The sequence below is a fragment of the Dermacentor variabilis genome, chromosome 8 (genome assembly GCF_050947875.1).
Source record: "Dermacentor variabilis isolate Ectoservices chromosome 8, ASM5094787v1, whole genome shotgun sequence".
Lineage (NCBI taxonomy): Eukaryota > Metazoa > Arthropoda > Arachnida > Ixodida > Ixodidae > Dermacentor > Dermacentor variabilis.
Window position 1 is genome coordinate 19,278,907 of NC_134575.1, and position 24,443 is coordinate 19,303,349.

The 24,443-nt window shown below is 45.7% G+C and overlaps 3 protein-coding genes across 3 annotated transcripts in view; 2 read left to right on the forward strand and 1 right to left on the reverse strand.

The window, feature by feature from the left end:
* The first annotated feature begins 272 nt into the window (after positions 1-272).
* Positions 273-4,173, forward strand: LOC142589755 (uncharacterized). Its single transcript, XM_075701333.1, has 2 exons — positions 273-1,532; positions 3,432-4,173. Exons 1-2 carry the CDS (start codon positions 432-434, stop codon positions 3,924-3,926), a joined length of 1,596 nt encoding a protein of 531 aa, XP_075557448.1. The 5' UTR covers positions 273-431; the 3' UTR covers positions 3,927-4,173.
* Positions 4,174-5,996: 1,823 nt separating this feature from the next.
* Positions 5,997-18,308, forward strand: LOC142589758 (alpha-2-macroglobulin receptor-associated protein). The gene is made up of 8 exons (XM_075701337.1): positions 5,997-6,353; positions 7,072-7,207; positions 7,724-7,876; positions 9,443-9,541; positions 10,491-10,720; positions 13,034-13,180; positions 13,920-13,980; positions 16,657-18,308. The coding sequence occupies exons 1-7, from the start codon at positions 6,177-6,179 to the stop codon at positions 13,977-13,979; spliced, it is 1,002 nt and encodes a 333-aa protein (XP_075557452.1). The 5' UTR covers positions 5,997-6,176; the 3' UTR covers position 13,980; positions 16,657-18,308.
* Positions 18,309-19,546: 1,238 nt separating this feature from the next.
* Positions 19,547-24,443, reverse strand: part of LOC142589761 (uncharacterized) — a 44,851-nt gene continuing 39,954 nt past the window's right edge. Inside the window, exons 4-5 of the mRNA XM_075701341.1 lie at positions 23,427-23,636; positions 19,547-20,786 (exon numbers count right to left, since the gene is read on the reverse strand). Of these exons, the coding sequence (XP_075557456.1) occupies positions 20,575-20,786; positions 23,427-23,636 (422 nt within the window). The 3' untranslated portion in view covers positions 19,547-20,574. The remainder of the gene's footprint in view (positions 20,787-23,426; positions 23,637-24,443) is intronic.

Below are 24,443 nucleotides of genomic sequence, written 5' to 3' on the forward strand. Positions count from 1 at the left end.
TCAAATACATAAACGCATTCTTAAATATTTTAAAGAACTGTATCTGGAGTTTTTTGCGAACTCGAGAGGTAACGCAAAAATTTAAAGCTCTGTTTAGAGAACATTTGTCTGGCTACAAAAAACAATACTTTATTCAGATCATCAAAGTATGTCTGTAGTTTATTAACAAGCGCCACCACAGCCACCATAGGTAAGTTTTTTTTTTCTCTCGCAAGGCCACCGTTATCAATCATTAGGGGGCAAACCGCGAGTAGGTTGCACGAAAGTTGGCAACAAAAACTTTCTTTCCAACATGGCGGCGCACATGTGCCTGTCGCTTTGTCACGTTTTGCTGGCGGTGCGTGTTTCAATTCCGTGATAGTCGCCCGTTTTCGGTGTCCTTGCTGGCGCGCCGTAGTGCGCGCCGCTGAGACGGAAAACAAAAATACGAAATGACTTCGATCGGCGAGCCTTTCGTGCTCGCCACAGTCACGAACGAAGCGGACGCGTTTCGCGACTTCTGCGTGCAGCCGGGACCCTCGGACTCGTCGGTGATCGTCACGCACGGCCAGCTGTCGGCCTCCCTCGTGGAACTCGAGGGGCGCCCGTTCAAGATCAGGATGTGGCACACGTCGCACGCCGAACCGTTCACGTGCCCCGTCGTGTACGACGCGCTCCGGTCCAGGTACGTGGCCGCGAGCCACAAGAGTCTGCTGATCCTGCCGCCTCAGGATGCCTCCGGCGATACGGAGGGGACACGTGAGCGCATCGCCGTTCCGGAACGCGTTTTCTCGGTCCTGCACCGAAACGGCGGCGAGCCTCTGATCGTGCTGGACAGCGGTGTCTGCCTGACGCTAACGGAACTGCAGGGGTCCGGCAAACGTTCTCGCTCGAAGAAGCCGCGAGTGTGCGGCGAAGACGAGCAACTGGTCGCCGTCCGAGCGGAGGCAGCCATGGAGACCGGCCGCAACGGGTTGGCGACGTCGCTGCTGTCCGTGTCGGTCGCCGCCAAAGCGGCCGGGCCGTACCGGTGCCGTCTGTTCCGCGTCGGAGAGGCGGCCATCGAACAGATCTCCGAGGCTTCGGTCTCCAAAAGCGACAGGCCCCCCGTCTGCCTGTTCGGCGGCGATCTGCTAAGTTTGGGCGAGGACGGATCGCTGTGCGGCCGCAAGCTGCCGCTGTCGAGTGCCGACGAAGCGGCTGGCGCGTTCCTGGCGGCCCTGGACGATAGCCGCGTGCTGGTCGGCCTGCCAGGCAGGCTTCTGGTGTGGAACGCGAGGTTCGGCACGCTGGAGGTGTCGAGGACTCTGGAGCAGGCGGCGGCGAAGCGGTGGGCGCTGCTCAGAAACGACGTGGCGTGCTTTGTCGTCGCGGGCGGTGCCGGCAACAACAACAACAACGTTATGTGCGTGTCCGTGAAGCTGGGACGGCCCACCCTCTGTCAGGTCGTCGGGCTCGGAGCCAGAGCAGAAGGCAGTGTACCGGCGGCGTCTGCGGTCGCCGCGAAAATCAGCGCCGGCGATGCCGGTGGCGTGGTGGAGGAGTTGGCACCGGTGAGCTTGGGAAAGCGGGTGGAAGTGCTCTCGGTTTAGTTGTTGCTACCTGCGATGGCTGAGCGTGATGTAGATGCTGCACTTTGGGGGGAAAAGGGTGGAGGGGTTCACAGTGACGTCATTTTGTTTGCTGATCAGAGGGTATGTTACGTTTGGTTCCTTGGTTCATAAGACCTTATGTTTTCCTGATATGTTGCGATTAGACCTCCTTTCATGTGCCTATTCTCATTCACATGGTGAAAAAGTTGCTCAAGATTGATCACTGGGATTGAAGAATGATATCTGCGCTTTTGATGCATGTCCTGTTGTAATCTCTGTCTTGAAATCTATGGAAACTTCATGGCAGCCTTGTCGCTGTGACTTCCATGACTAGGCATGCACCTGCTAAGCATCAGCAGGTTTGAGACATAACATCAGGTGGTGGAGGTAGTTGAAAGCACGACGAAATATAAAACTTTGTTCAAGCACAAATAGAATAGCTTAATGCAGCAAGTTTTAACTTGCTGTGTGACCGTCATATTGTAGGTTGTTTTGGCTACAGCTGCTTTGACATTAAGAGTAAGGTTTAGGAACATCATTGATTGTGCAAGTATGACAACACTTTTGCACTTTACACGAAGCAGCAGCACAGGCCTAATGCTAGTGCATCTTTCACTATCAAGGTGTATTCTCAAGATGCATTCCTCTTAACACTGCAGCACAGTGATTGACATACTGATAAGTGCCTATAGTGTTACTTGTTTATCATCTGCATTCTACCAAGCGCCTATAGCAAAGCATCCATGGTGGTGATGGCTGATGATGAGTGCATTCCCCTTTGGAATGGGACGGAAACCTGTGTTGTCACCACATGCCAGCATAGAATTTCAAGTTATTATGCAACCCTATTATGTCACCATATCTTCCAATTTTTTTCCTTATTGTCCACAATACATGTGTGGTTACAATTTCCTATGGCCATGTTTAAAGCTTATTTGTTACTTATACCTGTGTCACACGGGCACGTTTAGAAGGCCTTCCAGTCGACAGCCTTCGAAACGCCACAACTATATCGACTCAAAGGAGTTGTCGCGCTGCTACACGGCACTTTTGAAAGGCCGTGAGCGGTTCAGGCGTTTCTCGGAAAATTGTGTGGCGCTGCGGATCTTTATTTTCATTTTCATGTCACGAAAAGTTAAACAACATTAAAACCTCTTAAAAGCCCTATAATTTCTTTTATGTTTCTTTATACAATAAAAGAATTTGTTTATACGTCGCCATACATATATGTTTAGTTTTTAAGTTGTTGAGTATCGAAACTGCGGCAACGTTTGCGCCGCTCGATGCGGTTGCCATTTTGGTGTGTGTTCGCACATGTCAAGTGGCAAAAATACTTTATTGAATAATTAATAACACTCATATATAGTATTTTTAGAGCATTTTGGTTTGATTTGTATTTTTCTAACCGTGAGTACGAGCACGCTGTGAATGAGAGGGCATGTACGCGCTGTTTCCGCTTCCGTTGCTCAAAGGCCATCAAGATTTCGATAGAGTTGTACGGTGCTCCGTTGACTCGATAGACTATTGACTCGGCGGCCTTCAAAACGGCCCGTGTGGCAGCTCAAACTTGACCTTTGAGTCAACTGACTATCGGTTGGAAGGCCTTCCAAACGCCCGTGTGACACGGGTATTAGTTTTATTACGTATTACTGCAGAGCTTCATGGAAGCTGACCACGTGCTTATTTACTACTAGACATATACTTACAACTTGAGTTCACGGCCCGCTGTTGTTAAAATTAAACAGCAGCCTCTCTGCTACAACACACTGCTTAGTCCACACATGCGTTCGAGATGTTACAGTCAATCAATGTTCCATCCCGTCATTAATTATTCCTTTTCTGCTTGTATGTTTCTTGCAGGTTGCCGACACATTGCCGGAACGGGACCTCGTCATGCTAGTGGAACGCCTGTTCCACACGGGTACCCCGCCCTCGGCCGGCTCCCCAGAAGTCGCCGTCCTTCACAGCCTTCTGCGCTGTCCTCACACGTGTGAGATACTTGTGCAGTGCCTTCGTGACTACTTGCACTCGGAACAGGCCACAGCCCTGTTCGTTTATCTAATCAGTGTCCTTGAAACTTACTCCCTGGCCGACCGGGAGGAAATCCCGCTAGAAAAAGTGATTGACTGGTTGTCGTGCCTGTTGGACGCTCACTTCAACCACTGGGCCCTGGACACCGGGCCACTCGCCATCGGCGATCTGCTAAGGAGACTGTCGGTGGCGGTGTCGCACGTTCAGGAGCTGTTCGGCGACCTCTGCGAGTTGGAGCAATGGTTGATGCTCATCCTCGGCAGAATGGACACGCTCAAATTCGAGGACCCGAGCCTGTACACAATAGAAATCTTGGAAATATGAGCCTCGGGAGTGTGGCTTTCTCTCAGGGGGGGAGAGAGTCAGTCGCTGTGCCAACAAAATCGGCCTGGTCCAGTGCTGGATGACCCAGACACTGGACGTGCAGTAACGCAAAACCTGGCCAGTTTCGGAGCTGGCGGTCGGGACACTGACGCCGCGTTTTGGTGGCGGTCGCCGCTCGGGATTCTACAAGTGCCTTTCGTAGCTCTCAAAGACTGCTGTGAAATAAAGGTGCTTTTCAGAACTTCCACTTGTCGTCGTGTTTGCATCTATTTGTAGCAGCACCTACTGCGATGGTGCAGCAGGTGACGGTATTCCTGCTATCGAATAGGAGGTTGCAGGTTTGATCCCTGTCAATGGAAGTTGCCAATGTGTGGGGTAGAAATGCTAAAAAGTTACACCTTCGCTGAGGTTGCAGCACATTACCCACATGATGCCCAATGCAATGTGTTAACCTATCACAGAAATTAAAGGCGAGCAGGCTAGTGCTAACTGTGTAGTTGGCTGGACTTATTTACAACAAGGTGTGCACGTCTCTGGATAATTGTCGCAGTAACAACTATGAAGTATCAGTTTAGGGTCATTGCTATAGACTAGAAGGAATCAATTTAAAAGTAGGTGGAATGGTGGCACACTTTCTGTGCTTTTTCATTTCAACTACTAGTTGTGTGGGTACAATACAATACAGATCCCCAAATTGTAATGTGGAACCCTACAGTACAGCTTTGAATGAGAAGAAGGGGAACCAAGGGAACTGGTTATTAGTCACAATCACATGAAGCGAACAGCTAACTGCTGGCTTCGTATTGTTATATTACAGCATGCCTCATATCTCTAAGTACTGCTATACCACTGCTGTTTTATGCTCATTTACTGCTGGCAGACCGGCATGGTAGTCGCATGCTGGTTTCCATAAACATTGATTAGAAACGTTCAGTAGAGATTGCAAGCAATTGCACCGAGCCAATATGAGCGGCTGAACCACTTAAGTAATGGCAACTGTGATCCAGGTAGATATGTATTGCGGACTGTTGATTTATTACTGATTCTCGCTTTTCTTTAACTTTGTCATACAGTTGGCGCGTGCAATGAAGCATTATTAGAGAAAGCTTTGCTCTCATAAGTGCTCACTTATAGGCCATGTTGTTCTATCATGAAAATGCGGATCGTGTCGGCCGCGTTCCCACGAACGCGGATCGGTCGTATCGGTCTCGTATCGACCTTGCCGTGTTACCGCGCCTTTAAACGAGTACGTGAAGCCAGGCACGCGCTGCCACCACCATCAGGTGAGGGCCGACGCTGCGAGACTTCGTCAGCAGTGTGATGTGTTCAAGTGTTGCCCGCGTGTAACGCATGGGTTTTTCGTAATTTTGCTAGCCATCAGTGAAAGGCGGCAACTCGTGGCTCGCCGTGCAGTCCGGACGAAGCCCTGGCCGCTTTCTGTTTTAAAGTGGAGTTACGTACGCTTTCGGCATCGCACTGACATCGAGCTGCCAGTGGAGTTTCAACGCGCTACACAGCATGTGCTTGCAGCAGAGCCATCCAAAGGCTTTTTCTTTTTTTTTGGAGGGGGGGGGGGGGCGAAGGGCTGATCCCTCCCGCTGAGATCGGGCCGCGCGTGCGACCCTTTAAAAACGTTTCGCGATGACTATAATTCGCTGGGGCAGGTCGCATGCGCCGTAAGAACGGTGGATTGAAAAGGCGAAAGGAAGCTTTCTCATTTCAATGGTATCAAACGTACGGTCGAAAATTCGCGCCCGTTGCTCCGCTGGGCTAGTTCCAAAACGGCGGGCATAAACGCATCGTGTAGTGATGATAGATTAGTCCACTCACGCCAGTACTGAGAGGTAAATGTGTTAAAATTAAATTTCAGCAAACCTGCGTTGTTCAACCACGCTCACCTTTAAATAGTTTAATAAACCGTTCCGTTAGGTAAATTTGCTCAAGTTAACTTCCCAGCGTGCGCTCTGTTTAAACATTCTAGTTATTAGAGAGGGCGCCGGCTACCATATCTACTCGCAAAAACCTTTGTCCCGGTGGGCGTGGCGTGACGTAACGTGGCTGGTAGGTGGCTTTTCCCGCAAGCGTGCAATAGTGGTGAGGCGAAGCCGACGCACGATTCTGTGGTCTCCCTTCTTGTTTGCTGCGTGCTCGGCGTGGCCCCCGAAGTTTGAGACAGACGTTTCAACCGAAGGTTCCCATCTAGTCAACACCCTCAAGGACTGTTGCGACGAAACGCTTCGCGTGGCCGCAATGTCTCGCAACGTCGTTTTCCTGGCGTTGTTCTTGGCCTCTCTCAGCTGCCTCGCCGGAGCCCACAGCAAGTACAGCGAAGCCCTAAACAAAGTTGGGCCACCACCCACCGCAGACGCCGAGAAGAAACCGTTTCGCATGCACAAACTCAACCTAATTTGGGAGAAGGCGCAGAAGGTAAGCAGGTGCTCCGTTGGAGTGTATATCTATCCGGGTGAACGAGGCGCACAAGTGTTTGCATTTTCTTTTGTATCCTCAAGTTCTCGCGGATAAGCGCTCAAAAGCTTGCTCTTTTTGTATCCTCAACTTCTGGTCGATCGTTCGTTAATTCAGCCGAGAACTCTGCCGATTCACCCGAAAATTCTGGGGCACTCAACCAGAAAACGTGGAGTGTTCAACATTTGCAATATCTCTGAGCTTCTAGTTAAGTCGGGCGTTCCAGTAGTTCCCCGTTTTTCCTCTGCAGTATATCTTTCAGGTTTTTTTAAAGAAATGAAGCGTCTTGCAAGGCATGTTAAAGCGTTGTTCGGTGCCTCTGCGCCCTCATCTCTCGTTTAGGTTCTACAGTTTCAGCGACTGTGCTGTCATGATTAAAACGTGCCCGTCGTCGATGTAGATAAGGCGGCGAGGTACGGAAGGAAGTTCGGTTCAATAACTTGCGAGGCGGCGATGTCGTATGAGGTGCCACGTCTTAAACCTCGTTACGTTTTGATTTGTGCGAGACAGCCTGTGGGGGGAGGGGGGTGAAGGGGAGGATCGAGGCATGGCACATGTTTGATGTGCATGTATTGTGACTGGTGAGGTTTCTCCCCATCTGAATGTTATGTTTAAAACGAAGCCATTGAATGTGGTTACGTGTGAGCACATATCTTGCTTTTCAACCATTCCTGAACAGAGGCTGAGCGATGCCAAACTGAAGGGGCTCTTTGCCGACCTCAAAGTTCAAGACAAAGAAGAGCTTGCTTGGAAGAAAATGATGGGCCAGGACAAAGATGGCCTCAAGGAAGCTGAACTTCGAAGCAAGCTCAAAGGTACATCTTCAGCTATGCAGCATGACTTATGTGTGCAAGCAACGGACAGGAAGACTCATAGTGAAAAGGCATTAGGCTGCTAACTCACTATGTTGTCCTCCACTTTGCGGTATAGCGTGTAGCTGCCACAAATTGGCACTTGTTTAATCATTTCAACATACATGGCTGCATTCCTTAATAGCCTTTTCATATAGCTGATACTCGGACAACGCAGAGTTGCCGTTCAGTGCTGTAGATCTATGAACATATGTACCTCGTAAAGTATTTACATGCTCCTACATTGCAAGAGCATTTAGCATCCACTAGAGTCCACAAACCCTCCTTGCAGCAGTTATGCATGCTTTGACAGTCAGCCGTCGAGTCCTTGCTGCACATTTTTCAGTGCCTCTTCTCTTTCCTGTCATAGTGATAACTCAGTGAATCTGTATGGGTGTGTACAGCTGTAACTCTGAGCACTTTCAGTACACTTGCATCACTTGCAGTTACGATTTCAATTGTGTCGCTTCCTTCATGCAGCGATCGTGGACAAGTTCGACCTGTCTGATCAGTTCAAGCACCACCAAGATGAACCGCCGGAGCACCCAAATGTAGCTCGTAAGGAAGGCTACATGTTCAGAGACAAGAAGCTCAACAAGCTCTGGATGAAAGTCCAAAAGGCAGGCCTCAGTGGTGAGTTGCTCATTGCAATGAAAGACCAGCTATGTTGCATCTAAGTACGCCAATGTATTCCCAGAGGCAAAGGCTTTTGAAGCCCACAGCCCTAAACAAAAACAGAATCGCATCGCAGGCAAAGCATATATGCTCACAAATCAAGAGGAGCTGTAGGGACCTCCTTGTACGACCACCACATTGCTCGTCGCCTTAAGTTCAGGCAGAATGCAAACCTACAATGACTGACTTTCTTGCGAATTTCAAACTATTGCAGCTGGCCTTACTTGTCATCAGTATAAAAGGCTTCAGGCCCTGTCAGCCTTCTGTGAATGAGAATTAATGTGAAAATCCCCACTCTGTCGGAACTTTTATTGCAGGTGTGTTTTTTTCTCGAAGTCTCCCGCAGAGTTCCACGATATGAAGTCTGTGGGAGACTCTTGCCCAACATGGCTCAACACAGGACAGTACACATATGACTTGGCATATGCGTATAGCCACCTGTGCTACACTTTCAGATGTGCCAGTTGTCAGCTCTGTTCTCTGTTAGTTTCTCAGTGAAACAACAAACGCTGTCTAAATATCCTCTCTGCAACAAATGTAGGCCTTCAAGTGCATTGTTCCTTAAATAAACCTAATTCATTTCTTTGGCTCTTCCCGCAGCTTTAAAGCAAATAGTTTTCTTCGGTTACTTTGGCTGCTTTCGTATTCGAACGGGTTGGTTATCGCCAAATGCCAGCAATCTTTTTCAGGCACTTGTGGTATCTGAAAGTTGTGTCGTGTTTCTCAAACTCTAGATATTTTCTCGGCTTGCTGTTCTTGCTCTTGAAATGTTCTCTGTGTCCACGGGTAATGGTTAATGTACATTTCAATGCCACAGTACTGGCAAACCTATTTGTGACTACTGTCGCTGTTCCTTTGACAGTCGGCGGCCGCAGCTTCTGCAGTAACCTAGTTTGGTTCAGAAATCAAATAGTCCTACTTTCTTTTTTTCGTTATTCAAACAATTCAAGGCACCCCACTGTAGTTTTATGCTGACTCTGAAGCAACTCTGTGTGGTACGATTGTACAGTGTATCAGTGCTCATGCCAATTAAACTTGAAAGTTCCAATTTACTTAGTGGAGAAGCCTTTCTCTGTTGCCTTTCTGGTGGGGTGTTGTAGTCATAGAAACTTGATGCACGCATGAAATTAAGGCTGTGAAATGGCATTGCAAATTAAGACAAGCACTTGCTAGGTGGACTTCTGTTAAACACTCGATCATGTAAGTCTTGGAAATGTAAATGAGGTTTTTTTCGCAGCATCAGAGCCTCAACATCTGACATAGAGTGATAAGTACATTAAGGTTAGTTAGGTTTCATTGTTAACCAAGGAACTACTGCCATTTACCTATATTTATTCCACTGCCTCATTGCTTTTCAATTTGAGTTCTGTAGTAGTGCCTTTTCTGTTTTGCCTCTTGAACTCTGTACTCTGTCCACCACCATGGTTTATCGATAGCTTAATCGTAGTTATTGCTCTTCTAACACATTAAACGTGTGACCTAAGTATTGTGTCAAAAGTGTACTGCACCTTGAATTTTGTGCAGATCAGGAGTTGCGTACACTCAAAGAAGAATTCCAACACCATCAGGACAAGATCGACGAGTTCTATGCCACACAGGACAAGGATGGAAAGGATTTAGGCAGTGAGTACTAAAATGCGCTTTATTTTGTGGCAATTTCACTGCATGCGATAGTTCTTTACATGCATCTTGCTTTGCAGTTCAGAAAATAAGAATTGGTCATTGTGCATTCCATGTTGAAAGTGGAAAAAAAAAAAATGCGCGAATTGTTGCTTTATTTTGATGTAGCATTTGTGCTGTGTTACAGTAATGGGATGTGGTGCATTCATTATACAATTGAGAAAAGATCACAGGTTTGAGTTTGGGCTGCAGCAGCCAGCTTTTTGTGAGGGTAGAGTGCAAAAAAATGCTCAAACACCTATACACATAAAGATAGGTGCATGTTAGAAAGCCACATGTTGTTAAAATTATGCCAGGGCCCTTGGCTACTGCATCCTCATAAAGGCTGGTGCGCAACTTAGAGACTCGAAATCTCATCATTTATTCAGATGCTCTAGACCTCCAAAACACAATCTTGTGCTTTCTAGAAAGCTTGAAAAGGTTTGGGGACGCTGGTCTCTCATGCGACCCCTGGTGTTTTCATGGAGGACTCTCACCAGAGAACTTGTGAAGCAACCCTACTGATGCCATGATAACAGTAGTCCTCGCTGCTTTTCCGCTGTACTTGGCTTCAAGGCAAACAGTGAAGGGAATGTTGAGGAGAATGCCATTGTGGAATTGCCCAGTGAATTTTAGGGGAAAGTTGCGGGCATGAGTCTGTTCAATCCCTCTCCTTTTGTAAAATCTTCTCATTCCCCACTTCCCTGCCTCACGATCCCAAGGAATAAGTGGACTTATCATGGTTCAAACACAGCGGGCATCTTACCACAGTTGTTCTTCAGCATGCCAAAGACTGCTACTCGCTACCAGCATGCTTTGTGGCAGCGGGTGTATCGTGGAACTCGTCGTGAAAGCTGCCTACTGCGAAGCCATCGGGAGTAACAACCCTAACTTGCCTTTCTGTGTGCACCAGACGATGTGGAGCTGAACATGCTGGGCGAGGAGGAGCGGCAGAACGGTCTCCTCTCTGGCGACCTAGAGAAGCAGAGCCACGAAGCCCTGCTCGACTCGTACCGCAAGCTCAGCAGCCGCGCCGAAGATGCCTGGAAGCGCAAGGGCGGCTTCGCTGAGGACAAAGTCCAGCGACTATGGAAGCTCGCGCAGCAGGGAGACTTCTCGCCCTCGGAACTGGAATCTCTCAAGGTAGGGGTTTAATGCAAAAGCAAAAAGAGCAGGCATGCATCAATTAATTCTCCCAGTACGTGGTACAGGCTCTGCTGTATCACTGCAGCCATAGTAAACTGCTTTGCATCCAGGTCATTGTAGCTCTCGTGTTCTCGACAGTTGCTCAGTTTACTGGTATTCTAGAGTGCGCCACTGGAGCGCCACAAACCTCCAATTTAATTCGTGACGAGCAGGTGCTTCTAAACAACAGCAGAAAAAAAACAATTGCTTACGCTCGCATCTTCTTAAGAGGTTAAAACAAGATTTTCTATGTGTGGGCTTCAACACGAATTTCGAGGTTAATCGCCATAGTTTTGTAATGAAATTACAATATTGAACTTGGGCATTACAATAGTTAATCTACGATGGCAATGATGACCTGTACATGGATTTAAGCGTCGTGCTCGTAGCTTCAGAAGTTCTTGAAACATTATTCTAATTATTTATTTTTTTATTTATTTGTTTCCACAAGCAAGGAGGTACGTGGTTGTGGCGGAAAAAACAAGGGGAAAAAAGCTGCAGAGAAGCAGCTTGACTGGCCCCAGGTTCGGTTTACAATGGCAGCAGCAGGGCAGGTGGGAAACGGTAAGGGGGGAAAAAAAAAAGAGAAGAAAAGAAGGAAAGAAGAGAGAAGAGCAAAAGCACTAAGGGCAAAAGATCACTAAGTACAACGGTACACAGTCAAAATTGGAGGAACATATCACGCAGATTTTTCGCGGAACAAGTCAACACATCGATATTGCATCTGGTAAGATCATTGAGTAGACTGGGCAGCCAGTAGCATAACATTTGCTGGCCATAATTAGTCCGAAGTTGAGGAACACACCAAGTCTCAGGAGCTCGAGTTGTGTAGGGGGTTTCTCGTTTTGTGAGATTAGCGAGAGAGCTGAGGGCACCAATATTTTTCTCATATCTTCTGTAGGTTGTCAACAAGCGCAGGTTTATTAGGGCAGGCAATTTAAGGGTTTTAAGTGCGCTGAAAAGAGGAGCGGAATGAAAATCACGAGGCTTATTGCAAATGACACGAAGAAATTTCTTCTGAATAACAAACAGCTTTTGAATATTTGTGGCTGAAGTTGTCCCCCATACGAGGCAGCCGTAATTTAGATGACTGAAAAAAAGTGAGTTGTAAATCAGCAATTTAACGGATTGCGGGAGGTATCTAAAGGAATAGACAACACCCAAAACCTGTGACAGTTTGCCTATGAGAAAATCTACATGAGAGCGCCATGTCATATCATGATCGAAGTGAACACCCAGACATTTAATTGATTGGACAACTTCAATAGTACTGGAGTTAAGGACAATATCTCCAGGTAGCACGACATTCATATTTCTTGGATGAAAGAGCAAGGCTTTGGTTTTTGTGGAGTTGATTGTGAGACCATTTTCAAGGGACCACTGGTGTACTTTCGAGAGCACGCTGTTAGCACGTAAGACCAGGTCATCCAGACATTTGGATGAAAAAAGAAGTGTGGTGTCATCGGCATACATAATGTACGTTGTGGCGGAATCAATGTTAATAAAGTCATTTACGAAAATATTGAACAAGAGAGGGCCTAAGATGCTTCCTTGTGGGACACCCACATGAACAGGAAGGACACTGGATGATAATCCATTTACATGCACAAATTGCTTTCTGTGATTCAAGTAAGATTCAAGTAAGCTGAGAGCAATGCCACGGATGCCATAATAAGTTAGTTTATGAACCAGAAGTTTATGATCAATAGAATCGAAGGCTTTAGATAGGTCGACAAAAACGCCTAACGTTAATAAACTTGCCTCAAAATTTCCAAGGATTAGTCCTTTCTGCTTAAGGAGTGCTTAATCTTCCCAGATTTTTAAGGAATATTTTTCTAAACGCAAGAGGTAATAAGACATTATGCACATGCATAATTATTGCAAACTGTTGTGTATATATAGTAGTGGCATATGTTATTGAGTATGATGAATTTGCAAAGTCCTAAGGCCATTTGAAGACAGAAGAATGAAGTTTAGGCAAATTGACGTGCTGCCCACCATTATGCCATAAACCGCCATGTTTGCAGCCTCCCATAGACACTAGCCCCATATTTCCCTTTAGTAAACTTTTGTAGGAAACGCTGCTGTTACTAGTATTCAATTATAGTCGTGACTCTTTCCAATCCATTTTGTTATATAATGAGATTTGACTGTGTAGCACTTATATCCATCAGCTTTATGGACATCTTTCTTAGCTTCCTTGCAACTTTGTTAAAGGGTATTGCAGGACCCCCCCCCTCCTAACCACATGTTGCCTCCTGCATGTTGCAGGAGGAACTACAACACTACGAGCACAGAATACGAAAGCTGGGCCATTTCCAGACTGAACTGGAGCAGCATGGTGCGGACCCCAAGGCCGCTCCAGACGAGGACCATGTCAAGACGCTGAAGCAGCGCATCAAGCAATACAGCCATAAGGTAGCTTTTACTTTTTTCTGTGGAACCTTCTGCTACAGTGCCAGCATTGAAGGGAACCATATCCTAGAATGAAGTGCACTACCAATATGTCGACGTGAATCGCCTATGTACAGTAAAACCTAGTTCATACAGAAGAACTTCAGTTTGGCCTAGTTGATGTTTACTGCATATCATATTGACCGAAAATAGAGGTAGGGACGGCAGAAGAGTTGTTTTTGTTGTTTTTGTTCTCTTCTGCCATCCCCGTCTTTATTTGCGGTCAATATGATATGCTTGTTCATACGTATTGGGAAAAAAATGCAAGAAAAATTATACTAACCGGGAAAGCATATGCTCTGAAGTCACAGAAAAAAAATTTGCAAGATTCAACTACAGTTGACATCTACGTAATGCAAAGCATTGAGTGGATCGTCACAGCATGGGACGACGACACACCGATTTGGCGATGCCCTAGTGGCCCCGAGATGCGCATTGTCATTTTTACAGCTTTGGCAAGCTTACGTTCGGGCTCCTCGAATTCAGCTGGGTCAGCAGCTTCTTCAGGAGAGGCATTTTGGCTAGAAGTAACTTTTTGTGTATGTAATGGGTACTATATCAGACATGGTTTCTGTAGAGCTTTTTTGCAGTGTGGCTGCAAATGATTCTCTATGCTCAAACCTTTTGGACTAGAGATTTGTGCACATAACGATTCATACCTGCTGCACGGAATTGATGTGCTGCTGCTGCCTGTGTCTCCTAGGTCAATAAGGTGCACCAGGACCTGGAAGGACGCATCCTTCAGAGACACCTGGAACTCTGAAGTAAGCTGTTGCCTTTATGTGTTCGAAAAAGCTAGCATGTTTGTACAAAATTGTGCTTTTCAGCGCATTGCCTCGTGTACAGGGCATCCCAATACAAAACGGGACACCTAATCTCTATACTGTGGCATTGTATTCATGATGAAGTCGAAGAGCAACCAAAGACAGTCAGTAATCAAGCTCTTTATTGGGTGCACTTGCACGCAGAATTAAAAGCCACACTCAAATAACAGTAGTAGTAGCGAGTATAACCAGAATTTGACCTTGCAGGTCAAGTCAGTCTGCTAATGATGCTCATGTCATTGTACATTGTAGAGTACTCACCGGTGCTTCACATACGTTCAGGGTTGTACTAATACAACACTATTTGTTTTATGCCGGCAATCTGATTAGACATGCCCCTCTCTCTCTTTAAATGGCCACAATGCTCAAAGAATTTCAGGTAAAACAAGTGTGTCTTGCACCGAGTGATGATGTTAGCAACAGTGATTATCTGGCAAGAGTGCTCGCCAGCTGAAAGTAAAACAACATACTATGCATGATGCAACATGTTGTAGCACAGAAATAGGGGGGACAAAGGACTAGTGCTTCCTCCCTCGTATCCACACTACAACACCTCGCTTCATGGAAGACCAACAGGCCCACACCCTCATTCTTGCGAGTGTACGCAAGGCAGTGGCAACCTTAATTGCAAAAGTATGATGTAAATCCTCATTCACCAGTGCCGTGTTTTCTACATAGCCCTCTGCCCTCTGCCTCCTTTTGTACAGATCAGGTGTTTCCTTACAACTGTGCTCAGTTTTGATGAGAACAGGATTTGGAAACAGCTTAGAAACATGTTCTTCCATGGTTGTTTAAGCATGAAATTAATCTAGCTCTTCATCGTTTCAGTTAATGCTGTTAATTTTTCAGCACAATTACCCAGACTTGCTAGAGGGTTTCTAAAGGTTCAATAGCACAACAGTAGTCAAAATTACAGCTGTGTTTATGACTGATGTACAGTTAGTTCCACTGTTATAGGGAACACAAAATTTATAGAGTTAGACCCACTTATAACAATACCGGCTTTAGCAATATATTGGGTACAACAATGAGCAGCCGATACACCGCCAAGTTTTGTACATGTTCTGTGGCAAAATAAATTGCTTACTACAATGCTCCCTAACCGTGTTATTGGTTATAAGTTAACAATTCTCTGGCTACAGGGTGTGTGCTATAAAAGGAAAAAGAAGGCATAATCATTAAAAAAACTGCGAGCACCCTCCTTTGTGCCAAGGTTCACCTTCATTGCAGCCCTTTCCCATCTCCCTTCCAAGCTCTCATTGAGGTCAGAAGAGTGAAAGGGAGACTGGAGAGGGGCGACTAAGGCATGCAATGTGTGCGTGTGCGGCACAAATGCAGAGGTACAGAGCACAAAAATGGGGTTGGTGAGATGGCTCGCATCTTTCCTTCTTTTTTTTTTTTCCCTGGATTTTCGAGCTCTTTCTTTTCAGTGCAGACACACAGTATCCGGATTTAATTGTTATAGCCAATAATACGGCGTTGGAACATTGCAGGAAACGGTTTATTTTACCATAAAACACACAAAAGTTCAGGGTGCGGCAGCTTCTCAGTGTTACATTCGAGTTTTGTTAAAACTGATAATGATGTAAGTGCTGCATATACAACGTAATGCTATAATGACTGTGCTTCTTTCTGTCTAAATGAAATGTTTGGATGTTTGTCCCCTTTGCCTTTTTCTTGCAACTCAGTTATAACAATGAGAGTTTCTTGGCACTTGAATATTGTTGTAAGTGGGTTCGAATGTATTGTCATACTGATTAGAAGTCGATTTTGAAACAAAGACCTCGGCAATAAATTTTTACTGTTGCAGTGAAACCTCAACATAACAAACACTGCTATAAGAAATTATCAGATATATTGAAGTAAAGCTAAAATGCTGATCGCCAATATCGCCACGTAATGAATATGTGCATGCTTATCATGAACATTGGATATACCCACCACAGCAGCTTTGTGGTCATGACGTTGTTATCCTGAGCTCAAAGTTGCAAGATAAATCCTGGCCATGGTAGCCACTTCTCGATGGTGGCAAAATGCAAGAGCACTTGTGTACTTACGTTTAGGAGCATGTTTAAAAACACTAGGTAGCCAATATTATACTGCAGTACCCCACTACGATGTGCCTGATAATCAGATCGTGGTTTCAGATTTATAGACCTTAGATTGGAATTTACTCTTTAAGACCGGATTTAACAAACATATTTTCGTGTTGGGTGCAACTTTGTTATAGTAAGGTTCAGCTGTAAAGTCTACGTTACACACATCAAGCGTGTTTTCCCCATTAGGTTGATGGTGCGGCCAAGTTATTTTAGTTTGCATAATAATCTGGTGTTTCCTAAAATAGTGAACCATACTGTACTGTCTTAATTCAAAAATGCAATCATGGTTTTCGAGGTGCATTATTCTTCTTGTCCTTAGCCCAATCGTCCTGCAGGCTTTCATCTACATCATCTGTTCTTTTGTGCACGGACTAATTTGCATGGTTGTCCAATCCACTGTTTGAATTGTGGAAGCAGGGGTCCAAACTATTGCTACCATTGAGTTATGTTGCTCAACATACCCATCTACACTTCTGCTGCCAAGATTCATGACCAAGCTTTGTTTTGTCTGTTTCAGATCTCTCTAAGGCTATGCTTGGACCAAACGGATGCATTCAAAGGAAGCGTTTCGTCAACATGACCCCCAAAAGCCAAACCCAGTGCCTTCGAGATAAGCTGCTTACGCACACTCATCACTGGACTTGTCGTGTCCACATATCCCAGTATTCACGAATGCTACTCAGCTTGGAAGTGTTCCCTCGGCTTCACTAAGGGTAGAGCAGTTCCACTTTTTGACTGGGCAGAATGCTGTTCTACATTAATGCTCACAGACAATTCTTATAGTGAGGCGTTTCTTTAAAAATGTTTGAGGGCCTTTGAGTAGGTACTGGCAGAGCTTGATTACTAAGAGCTAAATAATGAGAACTAGAATGAAGTTTTAGTTTCTTCCTGTTCAAGTGAACTGCTGTGTGTCATAAATATGAGTGCCAGGTCTATGCAAGCCTACCTGCTAAACCAATCTCTGCTCAAATTTTGCACAGGGTATACCACTTTGCGCAAAGTTTAATACCACGTTTTCAGACATTAATTGCCAATTTCATCGTAAGTCGGCGATGCCACTCAAATTTCCTATTCTGCTGCAACGGAATGGTGGTAGCATCTGTTACGGCTATGAGAAAAAAACTGTTCACCTGAGCCGTGACAGATGGCGTCACTGTAGACATCCACTCAAGATTTATTGTGGACAAAACTTCGGGTAATGCCCTAAAATGAGGCACTCAATTTAGAAAAGCAGAGAATTGGGCAACTTGGTTACGATTTTTGGTTGTGGGCAGCACAGGAAACTAAGATAAAGAATGTGAGACGACAAACATGGCAACAGCTGTGGTGTTTAACTAAACTTCATGCAAAGTGGTACTATCTATGGAATTTGAGGGGAGTTCAGCAAGCTGGTTAGGATAAACAGTCATTTACAACTGGCGCTCCCATTTATGCGAGAGTCTGTAGGAGCTAGAACCTCACTCTAGTTATGATTGCTTATTCTGTTACTGTACTAACTGAAGTAACCGATACAGTCACTGTGCTTTAATTTTGAACAATCATGCACATCTGGCACTCTTATTTATGCAAGAGTCTGTAGAACTAGAACTTCACTCTTGTTCTAGTTAATTAGTCCTTAGTACCTGTTACTGTGCTAACCGAAGTAACTGATGCAGTCACTGTGCTTTAATTTTGAACTCGTTCTAGTTCATTAGAATGGGTTCAAAAATGCTCAAGTACGTTAAATGTTTCAGTCAGGGTACACTACTACCTGCCACTTTTAAAGCACGGTGTCGGGTAGAGGAAGTTTGAAGATACAGGTTATAGAATGTGTTTCAATCATGTACTGTTCGTGATGGTAGGAAAAACGAAAGAGCTGGTACCTATCTATGCATGGACTCTTGTAGAGCTTGTCTCGTACATTATAGGTCCCAAGTTGTGCAGGTCAACAACTGTAAGGACTCGGATACTTAGTCAAGTTTGTCTGGTCGCGTCACTCGGTGTTTGAAGCTTGCGTCTTGTCTTGCATTTCTTTTCTACATGAGAAAAATTTGTACGAGTCTTGCATGTGTCATCGAATTGAGCATTTGTGTGAGCATTTTTTTTCTCTCATTGTTGCTGGCATTTATGTTGCGGCGAGTATTTGTTGTTGAAATAAATTATACACAGTGTGTTTTTCTACATTCTTCAGGCTTAGACTCCTGTGCCACCTTTATTTTCTTTTTATAGCATGCATTTATTCTGTTAAGATTTGTGTGTGAAATTATAGCTTTCCCTGCAGCATAGCTTGTTGCCAAGAGGGTTACTGCATTCTAAGCATGAATAGCTAATTAGTACAGTTGCAGTGCCGTAGCTATGAAGGGGCTGCCCCCGCCCCCCAAATTTTTCCAGCAGACACCCTGCTCCCTTTTATGTCTGGCAGATAGCCTAAGAACAAAGGCTCATATCCTTTGAACAAATGCACCCGACAAGTAAGACAAGTACAACATGGTAGGCGCCGTCAGGCAAACCAAGGGCCCGTTCAAAGTAATACAGTTGTATTATTATGCACCAAGCTTGAGAAACTTGACAGAGAATAACAGCCTCCACCGGCCGCCCCGTGAAATGCAACCTTAGCCCCTCACCCCCCCCCCCTCCCTGGAAAATATATCCTGGCTACACATCTACAGCAGACAGTGTCAGTTTAGAGACCGCAAGATCTGAGAAAATGAATTTCAAAGCGGTTTGCAACCAGAGCCAGTAAAACTGCAACACTGTGTTGTTTGCATGTACTTATGCATACCAGAGATTCGAATATACTGCTGCATGCTTGGGTTGTGAAAATATATTCAGCTATATTTCAGATTCCTAGTTCATAAGCTTTTGATGCAGACTGCAATATTTTGCCAAGTGTATGGTTATAGAGAGGGATTCTGATCACATTTCTGTACTGCACACTTCAAGGCCCTTATGTGTAATTTTAAGTATGAGTGGTTCTTGCACCTACAAGAGGTGCAAATTGTCAATAAAATGGCTTTACTCGATGGAAGAAATTCTTTAGAATTTCGAAAAGTGGCACCTTTCATGCAAAAGTTGTGAAGCTCTCGTGCCCAATCACTGTGCTTAGCTTTAAGATGTGGTGGTGCTAACTTTTGAAAAGTGTTAAGCACTAAAAGTTGTCTGCATGATGGTGAACTTTAAAGTCTCCCATCATCCTGTGCTTGCCACACAATGTCATTGAGGATTTAGCTAGGCAGGAGTTTTCCCATTGTGGGAAAGCTGATGCTAGTAATGTCTGATCTGTACTTGAAGAAGCACCAGAGGTTTGCACGAAAAAAATAGAGTGCCCAAATTCTGAAAGCGTTCACTTCTTTCTTCATGCACTGTCTGCGTCCTGTAAACCTACAAGTAGCAAAAGGCACATCAAACTCATTCATGGCCACTAGCTTTCTGGCAATGTCTGCCCACACTGACTTTGCCACGGAAAAGTGGCATGCATATGGCCTTGACTATGTCTTGAGCATGCAATAGGGTATGAGGCCATATGCCAAATGTCCTACAGCTCAAGTTTGCTGGAGAATCGAGAAGCTGAAACCACTTTATGGCAGCTTCACACCAAGCCTAATAATGCTTATCACAAGCTGTAAACGATCTCCAGTAATGCTTCTGGAACCTGCATCGATTCCCCATTTTCCTTACCGCATTCTTTATCCCGTCTTGTGACCGCGATGGCCAAAGCAGCTGGCCCTCAGAAGAAGGATGCCAAGTTGTCCCTCCAGCTCCACGGTGGTTGTGCTGCTCCATGGTTCATTGCCCCTAGCACCTAGCTCGCATCGCGCATGCAGTCACGTGCAAAACTCGCAGCAGCGTTGCTTCGGTCTCGCAGCGAGAGATGGCATTTGGGGCTGCACACTTCACAACCTTCAGTGTTCGCTGTTATTTTTAATTAACTGCATTCGGGCTGTTTTACTACTTAAACCGTTTTAACAGGAGATTCATTTTGTAATCACTGGTTCTGGCCTTGTGTTACACGTGTTTTACACAAGCTATTGAGGCACACACGCAAGAGCTAGTGCACTATGGTGCGTTTTTGCATAGGACAAGCATCACTGAAGATGGTGCAGTGTTCACGTTCTGCTGCATACCCACAACAGCAATTCATCAACAGTTCGAAGTTGCAGGAAGCTCATTGGCTGCTGTATCGCACGCTGGGTGTGTAAAAGGCTGCTGGGGACAGCGTTTCTTTATAATTCCCAACAGTTGCCATGCGTATTGCTTGCATATAGCTTGTTTGTGGCTTAACCAGAATGTAGCTCTAAAGATCTACATTCCTCCGAGCTAAAGGCCAACAGACCTTTTTTTTTTTCATTTTGTCTGGCGAGTTCTCACATCATGGAAGTAACACAAGAATGGCATCCGAACTGCGTTGAGCCGAAATTGGATTAAACTGCGCAGTCGTGTAAAGAAACTGCATATGTCAGTCGAGCAGATAACTTTTGGAGTTAGCAGCCATATGATGACTGCGCTGCCGTGGCTCACAAGTACAGATTTTGATGTCACCGGTAAGTCGCCTGGCACCAGCAGCCTCGACACACAGCACAATTCGCGGACATGGGAAGTACCGATCACCATTCTCTCCGAAGCCTGGCCCCTCGTTCCCTCCCGGCACTGCTCTGGGCGCGTCTTCTTCTGCACAAATCACAAAAGAGAGAGAGTGTTGCCGGAAGCAAGAGGTGGACCTAGCCGTGCAAGCAACAACTCAGTCAGAGCACCACAATTCAACAAGCGATTGGGCGAGTTGGTTATTTATGGCAAAGTGAGCAAAATGAATGTGCAGGATGGAGACACGAAAATGCACATGGTGCTGACTTTCAACAATGTTTATGGGTAATGCAAAGACTATATACACACACACACACACACACACACGTGTGTGTGTGCCACATTTCAGGTGTGCCAGGAGCGCAGTGTTTAGCAGATACAGAAGCGTGCACGGATTGCAACCCACTCTGACCCGCGAAATGCAAAATTAGCTCAAGAATATTTAAAGTTTGTCATTAACGGATAAGCAAAACTTCTACATCAGGTCCTGTAGCTGTACTAACGCCACATTAGCGGACGTCTAGGATAGTCCTTGGAGGAAGATTTTGAAAACTTTATTACAGAACTTTATCTAATAAAGGGAAAATGAGACATCCACCCAAACGTAGCCAAGTGTTAGAAAGGAAACCCGTACGGGTTTCCTTTGTAACACCTAGCTATGTTCATGTGAATGTCTTATTTTCCCTTTATTAGTTCCCTCCACCTTGCAGGTTTCTGCGGAACTATTACGTCAGAAATTTCTCTCTATTTGCAATTTACCCGGACACCAATAACCGCAATTCATGTCTATCAGAAATTAATTAACAAGAGCCATTACTACAATCCTAAAAAAGTTCTTGGGCTGAAAAAAAAAAACGTCTCCACAGTATGGTTCGAACTTATCCTCCTGTTAGTTATAGCCTAAATGCTTTAACCACCAAGAAGCATCGGTCAAGAAAACGGTTAAAGAAGCAGAGATGGGTACGAGGGAAATAAGATGCTGACGACATAAGCACTGGGAACGCACAGTACTTTCAAACAGGAAATTGCCAAAGAAAACATCTACGATAATTCTAGGGGAAGCGAGAATTGCGGACGAAGACTTACCGAGTCAAGTACCAAGGGATGGACACGTTATGCGGTGCGTGAGGAGAGGAGGAGGAATCGGCCGAACACCTGACACTTCTTCGTAAAGGGCTTTGCCCTACAGATCAAAGTGACCGGGCTGATCTTTTTTTTTTTTTCTTTCAGAGCATGAGGGTTTTATGGGCAATGGAGGTAAAATAAACTTTAAGCGGATCGAAATAACAGAACAGAGGTTATCTGAGTGGTGGCTGAAATAAAGGCAAGAGTGAAAGTTCACCCTCCACTAAGTAGAAAATATATCACTAGTCACCGCCAGGTGGCGTGTGTCGCCGCCCGATTTAATGGGTTCAGCCTTTCCCATCTGTGCGGCCGTTCGGGGGAAAGAAAAAAGAACCAGAAAGCTCCCCTTCGCGCGGCTTCGTGCTAATGGGGAAGTAAACGGTTCTAGCGGATAGAATGAATTCGAATTGCGCTACGTACATATGCGCATGCTGCTTCTGAAACCGTGGTGCGTTCAAGGCGTCCGCTGCACTCGCGAGTAGTCAGCAACTCCGTTTAACGAAAGATTCCATATAATTTGTGTGCGCCCGCGCTTGTGTGTGCGTGCGTGTTTCCCGTGTTTCGACTCTCTATGCCGGCAGACGAAGCTTCGCTGTATATGGATTCCAACTCGTTGGATCTGCTGCTGTTTGCTCAGGAATGAAAAACTTGTCTAATTAGTTAATATTCTCCTGCTTAGCCGTATAATTAGCACATAAAACTTTGTTGGCGACGGAAGAGGAGCCTATGGCCGAGAAAGTAGGTCTCATAATTGTGTATTGTGCCAGCTTCCTTGTTTTTATGTCTTTTTTTCCTTGTTTTAGCAGCTTCGCTAAAGTTAGCTGGGTCATCCTGTATACGCATTACGTATTGAAGTAATACCCATTACGTGTTGATACGTATCCACAATAAACCAGCAAATATCCGTTCAGTTTATGTCAGCTCCACATTACGATCATCCTCGGCACGAGGCCGAGGGAGGATCGCAGAAGAGAGCTTCTCCTGACTTAGAAATGTCTTGCGGTGAAGCCAGCTTTCGCGACTCTCCTCTCGCGAAATGCGCGGAGGCATGCAAGGCCACAGGTCTGTAACGTATAGGCGCGCAGCCAACTGCTCTCCGCAAAATGAGCTACCGTATGCTAATGAGAAAATAGTTTGCGCTCCGCGATCTGAGCATTCCCTCAGAATTTCGCGCCAAGGCAGCGGCGTCCATGGTTCCGTGGCAGCCACATCACCATATCAGCTGTGGCAACGAAATGAAATTGTGCATACCTCATTCGAATATTCAACTTATTGGCGTGGTTTATTTTTTCTAGCGAGTAATCTAATATATTTTCTTTCTTTCACGTCGCGTTTTACCGGCTCTTGCACGTTGGAGGTCTGCTGGAAGTTTGTGCGGCTGTGTCGGCGGTAGAAACTGATGGAGTCTGTTTGGCACAGACATTACAATGAGCCACGCGGGTGACGCTAAGCACATCTATGATTTGATTTTTTTTTCGCGGAGCGGGCGCCTCTGCGCCTAGCACGTGACGTCAAGACTCGGCTAGAATGCGCAGGCCCGACGATTCCTTTACAAATAATTCAACAATTGGTAGTCACAGCGCAGCGATTGATCCGGCTCACCGTCGAACATGGCGTACGTGTAGGCGGCGAACAGCAGGAGCATCACCACCGTGCCAGCGAGCCCGTACAAGCAGAGGCGGAGCCTGGAGATGCCCTCCAGGGAACCGGGGCTGATGCCGCCTCCCCAGGAGCCGCCCATCATGGCCCCGCCCCCCTGTTCGCCGCTTTCGGGCCGGCCAGCCGGTGGGCGAGGAGGCTCCGGAAGTGGTGCTACAGTTAGCAGAGCGAGACCGCGGTTGTCAAATATGCAGTCTCCTACGTTGGGTACATCAACGGAGTCAGCACATGCAGCTGGCACCATAGAGTTTCTCACTATAACACCTAGAGGGAAATCTGGCGCCACCGTCTATGTGACAGAGACAAGACGCGGTGCATAGTGGGGTTCTTGCACCCAATCCACGGTAATCGGGCGTTTTCGCATTTCGACCTCATCGAAATCAGGCTGCAGCGGCCGGGATTCGATCCCGCATTCTCGGGCTTAGCCATGCAACGCCAAAGCCACTGTGCCACCATGGCTGGGTTTAGTAAGGTATGCTGATTCGTTGTTATTCCACTAATTTCTGCAATACTCCGGCTGTTGTGGGTGAATATACTTCATCTCAAAATAATGCCAATTCCAAAAGATTGAGAGCAGGTGGCACAGCCCATATACAGTGGACGATCACGATTAAACATTTCAGTTTAGGAAATACAATGCAATAATTTCCAATAAACTATTATCGTTACAGTCAAGAGTTACATAGCGAAAATTAAATATAATTAATGCAATAACTAAAATATGACTATGGATTCTAGGACAATTGCTGAAGCTGTCAAAATTAAGCCGGAGTCCACAATTATACGGTGTGCGTCATAACCAGACAGTGTTTTTCGGTACGTAAAACTGTATTATTTTATTGCAGAAGATGTTCCATGCGTTCCATATGAAGTATATGTTTCACAGAAGATGTCCCGTATGAAAATGTTCCATATTTCAAGCGAGGTCGATTCATTCGAGATGATTCTGTCTACAAGGGA

Bases quoted from the DNA above. Each gene is read 5' to 3' on its own strand.
- LOC142589758 (XM_075701337.1), top strand. From the start codon at position 6,177: ATGTCTCGCAACGTCGTTTTCCTGGCGTTGTTCTTGGCCTCTCTCAGC. The intron at 6,354-7,071 runs GTAAGCAGGTGC...ATTCCTGAACAG, and splicing joins TTTGGGAGAAGGCGCAGAAG to AGGCTGAGCGATGCCAAACT. The intron at 13,181-13,919 runs GTAGCTTTTACT...TGTGTCTCCTAG, and splicing joins TCAAGCAATACAGCCATAAG to GTCAATAAGGTGCACCAGGA.
- LOC142589755 (XM_075701333.1), top strand. From the start codon at position 432: ATGACTTCGATCGGCGAGCCTTTCGTGCTCGCCACAGTCACGAACGAA. The intron at 1,533-3,431 runs GTGAGCTTGGGA...TGTTTCTTGCAG, and splicing joins TGGTGGAGGAGTTGGCACCG to GTTGCCGACACATTGCCGGA.